Here is an 18429-nt window from a genome sequence, read left to right on the forward strand (position 1 = left end):
AGCCATAGGCTGCCCRGGGCAGGCGGGACGGATTCCACGCTGAGCGACGTTAGGCACTCTGGTCAGAGCAACCTGAGGCTGCTGGCCAGAGACAGAGTTTGTAGGCAGTGATGAATCAGCTGTTGGCCCGTTAGGAATTCCAGTAGATCGTACCTGTGCAACTCCTGTTTGTCTCATCTAATGGAACATGAACAAAGCACAACAACATTGGCTGTGGAACTTGAGAAAGGAAGGATCATACAAGGTTTGCGTACTTWACTGCACTGGTCAGGCCCAATTTTATACTCATTTTAAGATCTGGACAGCTGTTTTTGAGAACCAAGATGAATGTAAGGCTCACAAAAATGCGAGTAAATTTTAAGTAAAGTCATCAGCACCCTTTTTATCTTAACCCTTCAGTTTGAGTGTTTTACTGCTGATGCTGGACACAGAGAARTGAACAATGACACGACAAGAGAAAAGCTGCAATACTGTTTACTACAGCTAAGTATTTTTTAAAGATTGCTTTTAGACGTGTGCACTCACTTTAGCTTGGAAATATGGCTTGAAAACTTGCACGTTAACCCACTGCCCTATAATGAAACCCATTACCTCTCAGCCACTAATCCACAACTATCCTTTATACAAAAAAAAGCGAATTAACACAGCAAAGGGCATAAGAACACTGTACAACAGAAATTCTGTAGAATTCTWGAAACACAACAGACTCCATTACCGACAAAAGTGCTTTAGACAAGAAACATTTTTGTTCTCACCTGCTGGTGTTGCTGCATCAAGACAAACTGACTCTCCAGCTGTTCCAGCATAAGTTTCTGTGCTGGATTTAGATTATTTCGATTTGCACGCAGCTGTTCCAAGTGCTAAAAAAACAGCAGTGTGGTTCAAAATCACTAAAATTGCATGGACTTTTTAATAACTTTCTTGTGTAAAATACTAAAAAGTATCTATGAAGACAAGACTTGTAAAACTGAAAATAATTGCGATTTCTGTTGCAGACTCAAACATTTTTCCATACACTCGCCTGCAAAGAAACTTTATTACTAGTTACTAAAACAAAAAGACATTTTAAATGAATTGATTGTATAATTATTATTACCACRCTAAAATTAAGTGTGCTGGTATCATAAAACTACATTCAACTATGATTATACACCATTCTTACAATAATGTGTATATTAACACCTTTTTATACTGTGCTATTCTTTTATTAATACTGTTCATCACAAAGTGAATGAAACCTATAGGCACACATGAAAACTCCTCCTGAAAATATTAAAAAAACCCCAGAAAATTGTAYGATTTAATTACAGAGTTAAGTTACGATACTGATCTCATTTGCAACTGATGAATTTAGGTGTCTATCACCAAAAATCTGATCTCTGCGTTCATTTTAAAACACTCAGCGTCCTACATCATTCTACCAGTAAGTTTGCTGATGCTAAGTGGTATGACTTAAGCAGATGAAGATGGTTCATGCCAAAATCCCTGGATTAACAGTACCTTCCATTCTGAATTCCCTCTCGAGGGGAATACAATGAATAATACATTTATACACACACATACATATACATATGTATACATAGCATGCCCTATCCATCCAGCCTTTGAGTTTCCAATTTTGAGAGGACAACTTTGAAGATACAATAAAGGCTTTTTTATTCACTCTCCTCGTGCATCATACATGTTTGGCTTTCCTATTTATATATGCTGGACCCTTGCCAAGCTATTGCCAGCACAACCAGTCTACTGCACTCAAGAGAGGTTCTATTTAGAGGAGGAAGCTGGATCTGTAAAAAGGTGAGACTGAATAGGGGCAGAAGTAATAAAAAAAAAAAATAAGCAGAGAGGAATAAATGAGAATGCTGAGAGAGAGAGATACAGAAGAATGATTCAGGAAGGACCAAAAGGGTGGGGAGGCAKGAGGAAGAGGGAGGGAAAATTATAGTAAAGCCAATATTGTTCAGACAGAGAAACAGCTGAAGAACTATATTGGAGTTGAGAGGAATATTGCTCATTTAATGAGAATGCCTTCTGCCTCTGCACTGTGCTCCCTTCTATTTCTCTTTGCATCCAAAGCAGTATCTGCAATACATGGGTAGAAGTTTCCAGCAGGGCCTGATTTTCAATATATAGAATTCCAGCCCTAATGAACCGAAAAAAYAAAACTTTCCAACTAAAAACACCTGACACAAGTTTTCCAAACTAAAATCTAGCATTTCATACAATTGTATTAGGTGGCACAAAATACAGAAAAGCAGCAYCAGATTTCATCTGAGAAATCATTTTGTACAATGTGCTTGTTTGTTTATTCAATTTGACACGAGAAGCTACCTCAGAGGAAAAGAAATGGTATTACAATACTTCTACACCCCAACATTACAGCAAGTCACAAAACTCACTCTGCACACAGGTGTGACAATTTGCATACCTGTCTTTAAAATATCGTAACAAAAAGTTACTGTATGTTTTTATTTTGTACATTACAGAATGCATACAGTGTAAGTGTTCARTTTCTGTAGAGATCATTTAGTTTACTACAGAACTTATTTCACGCAGAGAAGCCATAAAAACTAGAAGAACTTGAACTACACTCTGGGAATTATTTGGGAAGTATTTCACACTGAATTTCAGAAATGTGAAGCCAGAAAATGTGCCAGATTTATTTTTTTAAAAGGAAGAAGGAAAGAAACAAAAAAAATAATAGTGCTTCTGAAGATCTCCCATACCTACCTGTAATTTCTGTGGTGTCAAGCACCAAGAATGAATTTGTTGCTGTACAGGAGGATGTGACACTGTATGGCCACTGCTCCAAACATCTGAAGTATTCTGAGAGAAAACATTACATTAAAATGTGTGACGATGAAAGGGCCAACATAATTTCTTTTACTATCTAGATTTTATCTTACTTATGAAAGAACTAGTCACTGTTTCAAGAATACTATTATAAGAATATATAATATAATAGTAAGAATGTACTAAAATACACCAAGTCTTATTCTACCATTCCCAACAGTATCAGAGTAGTCTGAGAAAAAAGTTAATGATACCTAATACCATAAGGAGAAACAAGCAAATCAAATTATGCAATTAACTTAAATGTATGCTAYTTTAAAAACTGAATACTTTATCTACTGTAACACTATTACATGATGATGAAACACTTAAATTCTAAATATAAGCAAAGGCAATAGACAGGATGACATGATTGTCTCCCTTTCAATCATCAGACTACACTTGTATTTTCTCGCTGACACAACTGCAACTTGCAGTATAGTGCCACCAATCTGCACTGCCCTTATGCACCTCCTGTCTGAGCTGGAATCTGATTAAACACATCACTTAAAAAATGTTTTTAAAAATTTCTAAAGACATTCCCCACCTTGATGCCAAAGGATTAAAATTTACAGCACAAATTCTGTGCATGCTGCATCATTTTAATGCATATTTCCATATAATTTTGGTAGGGGGCTCTAGTTCACCAGAATATATACCTTTGTTGGACTAGATGTTCTTTTCCTCTTGGCAGGACTGGTCAGGTCATCTACTTGGCTAGAAGGAATCATGTGTAGTGGCAAGGATTGCTGTGAAATTGGTGTTTGAGTGAGGCCTAGTACAGGTTCAGTATTTGGATGATGAGGTTTACAAGCCTAAGAATCACAGAAGGAAGACAAAAATATGGTTCTATATATTCTTCATGCTTTCCTTTAAATTTTTWAATTTTAACAGCCCACATATATTAAAAGGGCTGAGCAGATATTCTGAAGCTGATCTCAATAACTGAAAAATCAGTTTCCATATGGTCATCAATGGAGGAATGTGTACCTTTCACGGGATTATTAAACCACTGCAGCATTTCTATTTAAGATGAAATCTTTTAAAATCATGAAAATCCACAAAGGTTCTAAATTGGTACCCCCATATTTCTCCCACATTATAGGGAGCTCCTTGATCTAATATCCCTCTGCAAATAAATCAAAGGCTTCTTTTAATCAAAGCCAATCCTGTGCTCAATAAAATAAGCTTGACCACTACCGATTGTAAAGAACCCTTAAAGCTGGGCACCTGCAGAACATAACCCAACTTCTCACCTGCTGTGCTGTGTTCATGGCACCCTGCCTGGAGGTAAGCTCTGCGGGGATTGGTAGGCTCCATGCCTCCTCAATACTAGGAAGTAATTTAGTTTTATTCTGTAGACTACCTTGTGGAAGGTTACACAACTGAGCCTAGGAAAAATTATGTAAAAAGCAAATTTAACACAAGCCTACTTTAGTAAGAGCAAGTCCATGAAATCTTCCTAAATGCTGTAGCTAATTATGTCTTAAAGAGAGGACAGATTTAAAATTTTGGGGTTTAGGAAGGTGCTAAGTATAAAGAGGGTAACCAGAATATAAACCTTTGTGAGAATCAGAACAAAGATGAGCTCTGGATTCAGAGGTCTCATAATTCCTTTTTTCTGAAATTGCAAACAAGAGTGAAAGATAGCGTGTTGCGTATTCTCACTATATGTTATGAGAACTTAAAAATGTAGACAAATACAAAGAAAAAAGCAAAATGATGTAAAACAGTATGCTTTGATTAAATGTGCAAAATAGGGTTTATAAGGAATTAAGTTCCACTTAAAATGAAGAAATAAAATATTACAGGCTATGATATGCTTACAGTACACATGAAAACAGGTTATACACACCACAAACAACTGCAAGTTAAACTCGTGTGTGACTTCTCCCCTCCCCTCTGCCGTGTGTTTGGAAGAGTAGTCCCCACTTCCTAAAACATTAGTTTTACCTGTAAATACTTTATCCGTGCTGCAAGTGCAGAGGTATTACTACAATTTTTGCTYCTAGTTGCATTTAAGTAGCATTTAATGGCATCCTGAGGCTGGTTGCAGGACTCATAGAGTGTGCCTAGGTCCATCCAGGCTGCAGCATGGCCATGGTCCAATTGTACAGCACAGATATAGGCCTGTAAAGCATCCATAGGCTGATTTTGCTGTTGGTACAGCACACTGAATAGAAAGATTAGTGAAGTGGAGAATTAATAACAAAGTCAAGACACAAGCAACTCAAATATATACATCCCCCACCCCCAACCCCTTAAAAACGGTGGCATTATATAAACCACAGTAATAAGAAGAAATGTATAAAATTTCAATATGCAAGATTCACGTAATAACATACTCAGTATTTTTAAAAATTGAGGAAGCAAATATAAATGCATTATTTAAACTTTAAATCAGCCAAGTCTGACAACATGGAGGTTTAAATAAATAAAACTTTTCAGTCCCTCTGAGTTTACAAAAAAATAGCTGATATTCTTTATTTCTATAGATTAGCATGAAATTATATCATTATATTACCCTGTATCATTCTTACCCTATTGAACACCATGTATCTGCACTTGCTTCTGATTTATCAATAGATTGCCTATAAGATATAAAGGCATCCTGAACTTTCCCAATACTTGAATAGCACCTGGGAGAAGAAAAAAAGAACTTTGGTAATATGTATAGAAGGTAATCATTGAGCATGGCTTACCAAGAARGATCTGATAAATGTTAAGTCATGCAAATACACATTCAACATTTGCTGTTTCTGAATGCCAGGCATAAGCAGACTCAAACATCTTAACATGTATTACTAATTATTTATTTATGTACACTAAAACGACTTAAACCCTGGATTACTACATTTGCAAGGAAAACAGTCACACCACATCTGAAAGAGTTGCATTTCTTTCACTTGTGATACCGTATCAGTCAATAAAAACAGCATTTATCTACAGATAGCATTACAGTGAAACAATTAAGTTACCTATTTCATCAAACACATGGTTATAAAACTTAATGTTTTACAAGACAGAATTATTGAGAGATACTGACCAACTCAATCAGGATGGTTCCTGACTGCCTGGGARGCTTTTTATGTGCATTTCTTGCATCTCAATCATATTCAAGAACATGCCTCCTCAATAAATAACAAACCAGTTACTTTGTGTGTTACTTTGTGTACTGTGTATACAGAGCACCAAATTTTGTCAGAAGTTGTGTGATTCTGTATTTTTTTTACGTCTCACTTTAATAGTTGTCATGTACGAATTCAAAGGTATTCTTGCTTTAAAGAGAACTACAATTAMACCAGAGGGAATAATACCTACAGATTTAAAATTATAAACTCCAAATATAAAGCCAAKATCAAATATCTACATCTATTTAGTAGTTCAACCAACAATAACTGTGTCTTGCATTGCTTGTAACAAGTGTCTCTGTTGGAAAAAGAACTGATAACTTTCAAAATGCATAAATAACAACAGAAAATTTATTCTAGCAAATAATAAAAAGAAAGCAGAACAGTACAGGCAATGGTTTGTCAAACATGCTCCACTCTCAAGTATTTTTTGAGAAACACTAGGAAAGGAATATGATAAAATACAGCATTACTTTGCCTTAAAAAATCCATTGTCTGAATACAATGTTTCAGGAGATGGTTTTAATGACAGTGTAACCCCATGTTCAACAGGTACGTTTCACTCTGCTTGTTTATCACACACAGGAAGCCTCTCATTAGAGTAGCTCTAACATTAAGCCCCCACAAAACTTGGGGGAGATGGAGTTTTTCCAGTGGGAGAGGAGGRTAGTGGTGGTGTATTTTTGAAATATAGCTTTAAACTAACTTGCTATCTGGTTTGGMCAACCAGCTGAGGAAGGAGTAACACAAGGGAACACACGAGAAGGGAAAAAAGAGGGAATGCACAACCGCATAATCCTGTTCTCTTCTGGCAGCATATGGACTGGAGAAATGGGGCACCGAAACATTTGTTCTCTAGTCCTCCCTGTAAAGCAAGAGATGCTCCCACTGAACTTTCCACCTCATCTCCTGCATTTTCCTCCCATCTTCATAGTCCTAGGCTTGACCCTGACCTGAGAGCAGAGCACAGCAGCCSCATGTGTGGAATACTCAGGCTCCATCCTGCCTGAGAACTCAACTTGCTTGGATGATTTACACCTGAGAATGTTATTTTTCAAGCAAAAAATACTGTCCAAAACTACAAAATTAACTGAGCACTTAAATTGACATTTGAATGGTCTGAGCTATACATTGCCATGTATGTCCTTTATAAATGGATGTTTACCCACGAAAACACTTGTATTTTAGTGCAAAAACTAAAGAAGGGAGATTCTGAGAAAATAGAAAGAATTATGAAAAAGGTATGAAGGAAAGTAACAACATGCACAGAGGATTTACAAAAAAAGAGGAGAACAGAAAATGGAGGAGGAGAAACAGGTAAAACCAGGCAGGATACACTCAGATTACTGTAAATGTGTAGAYTGAATAATAACTACAAAAAAAGCAGAGCCACTTGGGTAACATACTTCATTTCAACTTCTAATCTATATTCATCCCAAATATGATAGCACCTTGTAATTTTATACACTTCCCAGAAAACTTAAGATTTCAGTASATACATACATATTTTCCCTTCATTTTTCCTCTGAAAGGATTAAGAAGAAAAACAGTGTAAGATACTCACAAACATGAGCATCCTCAAACAAATTTACAAATACAGTTACAGTGTCTATAAAGCCTTTTCTCACCTTCCAAGGAAATACCAGGATTGACCAGAATTTGGATCTGCTTCAAGAGATTTCTGGAGATACTGTATAGCATAGCTTTCCTTGGTTGCCTTGTCTCCAAGCTGATCCACGGTGTGATGCATCCAGCCTACAAAAGAATCCAAAAATGGGAGAAGTGAAATTCCCCAAGATCACTTAATACTCTTGCACAGCAGGACTTTGTAGATTAGTGTCTCTTTAAATATAACATTATTAAGCTTTTAAAACTTTTAAAGTTCTATATTAAAATTATAGGACAAGAAGGACCCAAAGTTAGAATTACTCACTCATTAAAAGTACTTTTAAAGCACTTTTTTATGTTTAAGTAATTTTCTAAGAGATTAGTAGCAAAATTATGAACTGCTCAATCTTCTACTATAAAAATGAATGTTAACTCTTTCCTCCTCTGAACATAGATACCTTCCCTGACATTGTGAAGAATGCCACCATTCTCCCTGTCACACATACCAAWGATATATAAATATATATAACATGTATAACATATACATCTTATGTTATTTATTCTTTTTCTTTTAAATTCTTATACTTGTCCCATACCCATATTTGGACTAAGAATTTTTGCATCTCCACTTGAATCTTTCTTACACTGTCATTTCCTCCTAATTAATACAAGGTATTTTCCATTCACCTTGACAAATGCAATCACCTCTCATATACATAACAAACTAATCTAAACACAGATCATATTCTTCCAAAAGCCTTTTCTTCTTTCATTACATTAGACAAATTACTCATCCCCACTTTAAAGGCCTCCCACAACCCATCCTCCCCACTAACATTTCACACACTATTAAAATGTATCTCTGCTCTAGCACTGATTCAAGGCTTGGTTACCAAGTCAAATAAAGCACCTTCATCACCTTCTCCAGCTGCTCCTCATCTGCCTCTATGCTCAGATGGAATTCCTTCAAGCAGCCACAAAACCATCTCACTGCTGTTCATACAGTGAGTRCAAACAAGGAAATCCTTTGTGGCCAGCCAGCAGCCAGCTTGCTGAAATCACTGCATACCACAGTGCTCAGCAATGTCTTGCTGTTTGCTCAACATCMATGTATTTGTCTTAACAAGCCACTGCCTTTCAGCCAGCATTCGTAAAATATAAGAAGTGACAAAAGACTATTCCTGTGTGTTTATAGTGTCCCACCCATAAAGAGCCCCCTGTGGAACCCTGTAATATCAATTTCATAAAGAACCCAAGGTTTGTATAAAGTTCTGGTTACTGACAGAGCTGTGCACACACCTGCATTGCCTGTCCATCTAACACCTCTGTAAGCGAAACTTCAGCACCTAAGCTTGTGCCTTTTTTGATAAAAGTCTAACTACATGGACAGGCGAGACTGATAACTGAACTGATGAGTATTTGCAGCCTTACTTTATTCTCTGTGATTACACTTTCCTTTATGATTTTTATAACACTTGTTCTATACAACTCAGTTTTTAATTCCATGGGCTCACACTTGTTAATAGACACCACATCACTTCTGCAAATGGACTGCAAACTTCCAAACTTAACAAAGGCAGCTGAAAACAAAATCACAGAACATTTGCCTGAGGTGGTTAAAAAAATAGCACAGGAAAATTGTGGTAACAAGCAGAAGTTCGAACATTTCATGGACTGCAAGAAATGTCAGGTTAGGAGTCAAGTGGTTCCAGTGCTGAAAAAAGTACTTTATCTTGACTGAAAATCAATCAAGTCAAAAATCTACTGATCAGAGGAGAAAAAAAAAGAAAAAAAAAAAAACCCCAATGACTTTTGCAGAGTCATAACATAACTTTGTGTCATTAAATTAATAAACAAGCCATGATTTTGATTCAAATCCCAAGTCTCTGAAGTTCTTAAGCCTACAGAAAATACACATGCTTTAAGAGAAAAAGCTTCTGTGAAGTCGGTTAATGGAATTCACCTGAGTAACTGCACATTAAGGATATATGCACCAGGTGCTGTTCCAGACAAAGCCTAAGATAAAGGTAATAGTTCAGGGATTATGAACAAGGGTAAAAAAAAGACATAAAACAATTTCCTCTATCTTTAGAAGCATTGTGTGCCTAATTTCTGTTTCATCAGAACCTTGCTGGATTGAAAGATAACATGTTGTATCTTCGGAAGATCTTTACTGAGGTTCACTGATAAAAAAGAACATGTCTATTTCTAGAAGACAGAAATGAGAACCAGCAATCCCTATCTGGTTTCACTGCTGAAACAAGGGYTGCTTCCTAATTTTATCTTCCTGCACAGGGAGCTGAAAAAGGCAGAAAGCAAGAAAGGGAGAGCCAACAAAATTTTCCACTAGAACAGCACAGGTAAAGTAACTGGAGCCGTCCTTGAGCACAAAATGAAGAATGTACATACAGAAGGTGAAGCAAAACCCCTCCCATTTGCAAGACCCATCTCCAACTCTCAACCAGCATATACTGGCTACTCTTCCACTCTTGGGACATTTTTAAGAGGATAAACAAAACCACTGATGTTGTCCATACTTCACAAATGTTCTATGCTGTTTTGCGGATCTCTGCAATCTCATTTGGAACAAATTTGGAACAAATCCCTCTGATGTGATAGCCTAGCTCATGAGTCTTTTTTCACGCTTATCAATCATCCTCATGTTGAACTTGTGGCAATCTCTCTTTCCTCAGTAAACATGACTGTCTCTAARGAGATGAACCTCTTCCCCATTTCAGCAGCTCAGATGTCTCACCCAATTACATGGACACCACCTAGGAATGCTCCTAGCCAAAAAACATTGGGAGAGGACTTTGGAAACACTAAGCAGATGTTTATGTTGCTCTTATGCCCTTCCTTATGCAACAGCTGAGTACAACTGGAGAAAGAATACTGGGACAKATTTGATCTTCAGACTCATAAATTTAATGTAATTTTGGGCCAAGTGTTGAAAAGAATTGTTGTCTGGAAAGCAAATGGAACACAGAAGGAGAGAAAAGAAACAAACTGCTCTTATCCAACTGTACAGCTCTTACTCTCCTGTCTACCTGAACCAGTCAGCAAGCATCAGCTCAAWTGGATATGTGTTTATCTGGGAATGACAGGGTTCTCCTCCACAGTCACAGTTTTGGAAGCCAGCAACAGGAGCAAAGATTTCAGTAACTCTCTCACAAGATATCTCAACTASCCTGAATTCCAAATGTGGCTCAGTAAACATTAACTAGCTAAGGAAAATAAACAAAGGCTATTTTCGCGCCAAACTGATTTTTCTGTCAAGAGTAAAAAAAAAAAAATTCAATATAGAAATACAAATACAAATATATTTTGACTGGGTTTTGCAAGTAGCATGCTGGCAGATGGCAGGTATTTTCTATTATTTTTTCTAAGCAGCAGTGCACCACCCAGACTGTGCTTCCTGAGGAGGTGTTTTTAATACCAGCTGCTAAAGACTGAATCTGCGATAAACACCAGACTCTGATAAATACCACTGTTAACAGAGAAGAGCAAAGGAAACAGCATTATTCCTTCAATGTTCCAGTTAAGACCACTCTATCCCTTTCTCCACAGAGAAGCTACCCACACAACAAAACTGGGTGACCTATGCTGATTGAATAAAGAGAGTTAATCCAGTTTTCAGACAGCAGACAATTCTMAAAGTCACTGCCCCTTACTGCCAGCGCAGAGACCTGTGGCAGGATTTCATGAATACAACCATGTGCCTYTGCTTCTATTGTGGCAACATACATCAAACAGATGAAAAAGAATTGGTCAGCTCTTTTGAGAAGCCTGTCTTCCACTGATCAGATGTACAGCCTTTCTGGATGAAACTGCTGACAATTTATACTGGGTGACATAATACCAAGTTTAAAAAAAATAAAAATTCAAAGGGCTTATTGAGATCTAAGCAATCTGTTCCTGTGACAGCAAAAAGAGCAGCATCCAGAGTCCTGCAGCAAACTCCTCCAGCAGTTTCACTTATGATTCCACAGAGATKACTCAAAATTAGCCCACTGATTTTGGCATTTTGTCACAGAGCACAAATTATTCCACACACAACTTGCATTATGGAAAAAGAAAGCACTGTGGATATAATTTAATCCCAGTTACAAATCTGAGTTAAATGACCACTATGTGAAAAGGGAAGAAAAGAAAAATGGGCATAAGCAGGCTAAATAAACATTTAGAATAATAAATTAGATGAAGAGCATGGAGAAGGTGAATGAAGAAGTACTGTTCTGGGCTGAACAATTTTAACAAAATATTCTGGAAATATTTTATATGACACAAAGGACAAAAGCATTTTATTCTACTCACTTATGAGAAATTTYTGTCTAAGAATTATTTATCAGCTTTCTATAAACATGGAAAATGACAATTACAAAAAAATTCCTTTTCACTTTTTATGTAKGTTTTTTAAGGGAGCCTGATAATAAATCTTTTAGTTACAGAAATAGATTTTCAYTATGCAGTATAATTAAAGAGAAAGAAAAAGTAAATTTTTCAGCTGCCACATTCTTCCAGTCTGACACAGAGTATTTAGGTTTACTRCATTTAGCCTGGCTATTCAAGGGATGGCATCAGAGGCAGAACAGAGAACACAGAATTCCAACTGCTGCACTCTTTCTCTGAAAGACCACCCTCTCACTGCCCAAAATCTAAAACATGTACTGCAGCAAGTCTAAGAGCTCTTTAATTTTAYAAATTTAATTATTTTCCTTCTCTCTTATTTACTTGAGTATCTACTGCTACATGTTCTATCTGGGTGAAAATCTCACGTACCATGCGCAGTGTGCCTAAGACTCGCTTTGGAAATGGAGCCTTAAAAACACTGCTGAAGGCAAAKATGGAAAGAAACGAAACACAGAGGAAAATGAAAGTTAATTTTACATACCTAACTGCTGTAAGACAGTTGCTTTTACTTGTGCAGGAAGGTTTTCGATCTGCAAAAGCTGTTCATAAGCTTCCTTTGCAGAGTGATACTTTCTCTGCAAAAGGAAAAAAGTAAATGGATTAATCATAAAGCTTACAACAGATCACCAATAGCAACGATTTCACAGCACTGACAGCACACAAACACATTGACAAAAATTCTASAATTTTTTTTGCATACAGTGCATATGAAAGCTTTAAGTGACGTATATATGGTAAGAGAATAACTTCCATAGATCTAGCAGTTTTATAAACTGATTACTTAAAATAATGGAGGAAAATTTGCAAATTATTAAATTCTGTCAACTCCTCATACATGCATTACGCTTCTTACACTACAATGAATATTCTGCTTTTAAGGGGATTTGAGAAAACCCCCCACAAATTCCTCCCTGGAAATTTGTAACAAAAACGAAGATCATCAGTAATTGGTGGCTGGTATAATTTTGCCTCTTTCCTTGCTTTGATATATTTGAACTGCCTCTTTCAGGAYATTTGTTGTACTGGTAAGAGTCCCACCACATGTAGAAAAAAAGTATTATGCCTACATAACGAAGGTATGACATTTTATTATCTGCTGTATAGTTTAGGTGCACCTGAAGCCTGGAAACACTCAATTTTCAGTTCCCTATACAAACAGGTGTTGGTACAGAAAACACACTTCCAGGTTAGGACTGGGGTCTTTACTGACTTCTGTGAACTGTATAAGCTGTTYGTATATATTAAAAGTTAAGACTTCTCAATAGATGAATTATTTGGTAATAAGGTCAGCATTTGTCTTTGCATTCCCTTAAAAAATGCTTAAAAGCGAATGTATTTTAAATGTTTAGGTGTTCTGWGCCTCCTCTTCCACAAATATGCTTACAGATAATTCAACATTAAACTTCATCCTGGCAAACAGATGAAGAACATATTAAAATAAATGGGACCACCTAAATGAAAATGATTGTGGCTTAATTACATTTGTTTTAGGCAAGGAGTACACAGTAATGAGTATTGGTGTTTTAAAGGGACAATTTAAACAATTAAATACCTACTAGAATTAAAAAATGTTATCAAATTCTTGAAATCTCAAAATCATAAAAGACAACTCTGGTGATTTTAAAACCTTATTCTAGTCAGGAAGAAAAATTAAAACAACAATTACATACTTTCAAATGGAACAAGGGGAAGTTGGTAGAAAAGATTTTTAATTGGTGTTCATGAAATGCAGACAACTGGTAAGAAAACAAATAATATAAATAAATAAAATATCCATGTCCAGCAAAAGAAAAACAATCAGGAAAAAATTTTAAATTTAGCACTGGGAACAAAATTTGTAGTTTATGACTATGGATGTTAAGCAAATGAACAGAAGTTCACTGTAGAGCATGAGAGCAGAGGCAGCAATCCAGATGTCAAATTAGGTGAATATTAGTGCCTAATATTCACACTTGGAAAAATATGTTTACAGGCTCAGGAGGTTTCAGAAGGGTCTATGAAAACAGAGCATGTTTTCCAGACCTGGAGCATTTTTTGCTTTTATTTGTTGTATCATTTACCCTTTAGAAAACTGTTTACCTATATGCCTTAAAATACTACCTAACAGCTTACACAATGTTTACATTTGGTTTTTTAYTTCATAGAATCAGAGTGGTTAGAGTTGGAAAGGACCTTAAAAATCACCTAATTCCAAATCCCTGCMATRGGAAGAGAYACCTGTCACTAGACCAGGTTGCTCAAAGCTCTGTCTGACCTSGCCTTGGACACTTCCAGGGATGGGGCAGCCACAGCTTCTCTGGGMAMYCTGTGCCAGGGCCTCACCACCCTCACAGGGAAGAACTTTTTCTTTATATATAAATAGGTGCTTATTCCAAAGCCCTTAATGTCTGGCTGCATCATGAATGGTATTAGAAATGGAGAAGGGGAAAGAACCCAATCCAGAATCTTTCTTTAGACACGTGCAAGCCACCTGACTTCCACAGGTGAAATAATAGAAACAAGCATCAAACACCATGAAAAACCACTGCTAATTCTTCTCAGCACCAGGCTTGTCTTTATTCAGGGGCTGGCAATCCATCATGTCATGAGCACTACTGTAGTACTYAATTAAGGAATGAATTAACCTTTTCATTAATATTAAGAGAGTARATAATTTTCAAGTATATAGAGGGGTTCAAAAAACTGTTTCATTGTGTCCTGTAAAAAACCAAGCAATCAGCCTGTCCCCAAAACCTCTCCTCATGTCAGAGGTAATATCCAGAATGAAGCCACAAGGACTCTAGTGCTTCTCAGCTTGTCAAATTCCAGAAAACAAGATATTCYCAATCAAACCAAAGAGTGAGACAAACCAAACCAAAGGGCAGAATGCACTGAAACTTTTTTTGCTCTGACTTGCATTAAAACAAAGTTCCTGCTGCCTGTAATTGTCAATCAGAAAGAACAGCTTAAGCACAGCTAACACTGGTCATACAGGACACCTGGCACGGTGACCTGGGGTGTTTAACTTCCTTTTGATCTGCTGGAGTAAAACAGAACTWATGTGTTGAATGGAATCTGGATGGTGGCCAAGTAAGAACCACAACAATGCACGAAGTTGCTTAATGGTGCATTGGGATGGGAGATTTCTGTCCTGTCCATGTGGCTTTGCACCAAAAGCACTGAAAAGAAAAACATTCTGTTTATCAGATTTACATCTTTTATTTACACAGAAATACCCCAGGCCATTTTTCACTGTGCCACCAAAGACAGCACAGTGAAAAATGMTTTCTAACTGACTGAAAATACAGTTTATGTCTGCCATCCATTTAATTTACAACAGGATTTGTTTTCATGTCACATCCCTTCCTCAGTCATATGATACCTATAAACGTGGTACAAGGTCACAACATCTACATTATATAACCAGTCAGCCAAATCACAAATATACAATAGCTACCTCAGTAGCTACTTGGTTTCAATTTACTTATATTCTGGAAGCTCAGTAAATTCTGCAATTTCCCAAAACTGCACCTGAAAAGCTCTGTGGTAGGATCTGACACAGAATTAGTAACACAGCTCTGTTTGCTGTTGACCTCAATCCCTAATATGACAGTTTAATTTGAAAATTTAAACACTTTAAAAACTGCACTTAAATCTGRAAATTTCAAGTTAAACATACCAAGTATACTCAAAAGGCACCTGGGCAACTGGCTGATATTGATTCTGTRTGTATATATGAGAAACAGTATGAAYATAKGTAAGAATTGWAAATTTTAGTATTTTTRTATCTATAYGTAACTTTTAAAACATAAATATCATAAATTAACTTCYCTAAAGTTGTATTTTGGCATTATTTCTTGCACTCAAATTGGGAGATTAGTAAATACATGTTTATTAAGACAGCTCTTCCATTTWATAGCATGACACTCCACAGAAAAAGTATTTTTCATTTAGCCAAAGCAAATAAAGTTTCTGGAGTGATTCAACACTTAAGTGTAGCTTGACTACAGCATCTACAATCTGAATTCCACACACTGATTAYATCATGCAGTTCAAAACTCAACCACACATTATGAAAATGAGCTTAGAGCTTACCTGGATTTCATATAAGTGGGCAATGTGAAACTGAACTGTAAAAGTGGGAAAATCAAAATTATTAGTTTKAATGAACAACAGCAATTTTACAACATGTTGCTTTGGAGTGAGGGATAAACAACATTTCAAATTTATCGATGGAAAACCAGGAAAAATTACATTTTGAAGACACCAAGGGAATATTTTTTACATTGATACTTTACACTTAATATACCAGACCAGAGAGAAAATGAATATTGTATCCTAACAAAGCACAAAAAGTGCCAACAGACATTAAGAAAAACAGTCCATATATTTTATTTGTTTTCTGAAACAAAGTCCATTAACCCTTTGGTAAACTTAGCAATAAAATCTCTTGAAGCTGAGGTAAGAGAACACAGGTAGCATTTTCTGTACATAATCATGTTAAAAAAATTCATTCAGCTGCCAAGAGACAGACTGGTTCGGTTACAAACAGAAAATTACATTTTATAYTACCAGCTTTATATGGGATCTTAAATTAAGGTGCTTTTTCTTCCTTTTTAGGAATTGTCTTTCCCCTGTTAAAACTGAACTAAAAACRTTAATTACAGATGATACTCTGATGRTTACTGTTAAGCATTTTCAATTCCTCATACAAATTGTACAGAAGGCCATAATACTACCAGCAGCTTGGGCAGGCAAGAAGATTGCTGGCTGGAGAAAGAAAAATGAAAGTTGTTCAAGAGTAAAAGCAGAGGGAAAATTACCCTCATGCTGCTCCAATCATCAGAGAGAAGACTCAAGAACTGCTAACCTAGACTATCCATGGAACGGTAGATAGCTAAAGCTAATTGAGATGAATGTAATCCTCATTYTGCTTTGAAGAGGAAAGAAAAGTTCCTTTGAGACAGACTTTTGCTCCATGTTCTTGAGGATTAAAAGTGAGAAAATACCTATGTTTGAGCCAAGCTCAATTTATTTCAATTACACAGATTTCTTTCCCTTGAAGCTACAAAATAGTGTGACACCAAATTACCATATAGGTAATAACGAGTTCAGGGTTTCACTCTGGGTCATGAGGGAGGGAAAAAATCTCCCTTTGTGCACTGTTTTGTCCTTCACTATAAAGAAGGAAGCAGAGTGCACTTTGGAAACCAGGTCAGAATGAAATGCATCATCTGAAATTTTAATAAACTTTTTGTGTTCCTTGCTAACGGGCATATAACACACCCATTATGTTCACTGCATCATCGAACTTCACTCTGTACCAATGAAAGAAAAACCCTGCTTTTGTTTCAGGAGTTCATTATCTTAAAAAAAAAAAAAAAAAACAACCAAAAAAACTTTTTTTTTTTCCCTCTTAACAAAACTCTTCCAGTGTGAAGCTCCAAAATGAAGTGCTGCCTTGGAGGAGAAAGGAAAATTAAAGGTGTCACATTAGAGATTGCCTAAATAGGAGGAGATGCTTAGTATTCAAACATTTCTGCTAGGAATACACTCACTGTAATGCTACAACTCACAGAGCTTTTACAAATGCAAGGGTGAGGAGTAAATGGAGCATTTAGTGAGGGTACCTGACACGGTGGGGCAGAGGGGACAGTTCCCCTTCCCAGAACAGCACAGGGGACCCTGACCAAGTACCTCTCACTCCCTTCCTTTGGGTTTGTCAGGCAGTGAAGCCTTTACATGGGGCCAACCCTCTACACAAATCTGGGGGGAGAGGGCACTGGGAGGGAAGGGTCAGGAAAACCTTACAGAAATTCAGAGATTTAGTGAAAACCAATAAAATTAGTGAGAAAGAACATGAACAAACACGAAATACAATAAAGAATCACATGTCTGGTAGAAAAGCAATAAAAGCCTATTGACTTAGGGAGAATTCTGCAAATTTTTACACAATTATCTGTGCCTGTTCCTGATAAGTGAACAAAGCTTTGATGAYGGCCTTGATGCAGCCAGTGGTTTCAGCCATGTGAACAAAGTCCCTTTCACTACCCTTGCTGATAGAATATTCACAATTCCATCCAGTTCTTAGAGAAATGATTCCAAATGTTTCATCCAACGCCTCTGAAGCATGACTTAGGAGGTAACGAAAGCTCCACAGCATGAAGGTACTTAAAAAACTGAAGGAAACATTTCCTTCACAACTCTCTGCTTTTTAATTYTTACAGACTTCAGAACATGGGGGAACACACATTTGTTCCTGCATATAATTCTACTAAGTATGGATAAATACCTGCAGGACATTTTGTAACAGCCTGCAGTARATGTTGTCTCTGACAGATGACACTGTGCTAAAGATTAACATGTTCAAATACAGACTAATATATATAGCTGGCGTCAAATAAAACAAAAAAAAAAAGCAAGTTTTATATTTTTTCTTATTTATACAGTCTAAGATTGATGCTGAATT

The 18429-nt window shown here is 36.5% G+C and overlaps 1 protein-coding gene across 8 annotated transcripts in view; it reads right to left on the reverse strand.

The window, feature by feature from the left end:
- KDM6A (lysine demethylase 6A) overlaps positions 1 to 18429 on the reverse strand; it is a 150981-nt gene that overhangs the window by 39509 nt on the left and 93043 nt on the right. For 2 of the 8 annotated variants that reach the window (XM_057378215.1, XM_057378214.1), the window contains exons 8-18: positions 16056 to 16090; positions 13652 to 13717; positions 12463 to 12556; positions 7592 to 7718; positions 5373 to 5471; positions 4786 to 5005; positions 4089 to 4223; positions 3492 to 3647; positions 2731 to 2826; positions 756 to 860; positions 1 to 177 (exon numbers count right to left, since the gene is read on the reverse strand). The exon at positions 1 to 177 is cut by the window's left edge and continues 219 nt beyond it. In XM_057378215.1, the coding sequence (XP_057234198.1) occupies positions 1 to 177; positions 756 to 860; positions 2731 to 2826; positions 3492 to 3647; positions 4089 to 4223; positions 4786 to 5005; positions 5373 to 5471; positions 7592 to 7718; positions 12463 to 12556; positions 13652 to 13717; positions 16056 to 16090 (1310 nt within the window). The remainder of the gene's footprint in view (positions 178 to 755; positions 861 to 2730; positions 2827 to 3491; positions 3648 to 4088; positions 4224 to 4785; positions 5006 to 5372; positions 5472 to 7591; positions 7719 to 12462; positions 12557 to 13651; positions 13718 to 16055; positions 16091 to 18429) is intronic. The other 6 variants (XM_057378216.1, XM_057378221.1, XM_057378217.1 and 3 more) reach the window with 5 other exon arrangements.

Source organism: Malurus melanocephalus, unplaced genomic scaffold (genome assembly GCF_030028575.1).
Source record: "Malurus melanocephalus ecotype Western Australia unplaced genomic scaffold, MMel_1.1 scaffold_348, whole genome shotgun sequence".
Classification (NCBI taxonomy): domain Eukaryota; kingdom Metazoa; phylum Chordata; class Aves; order Passeriformes; family Maluridae; genus Malurus; species Malurus melanocephalus.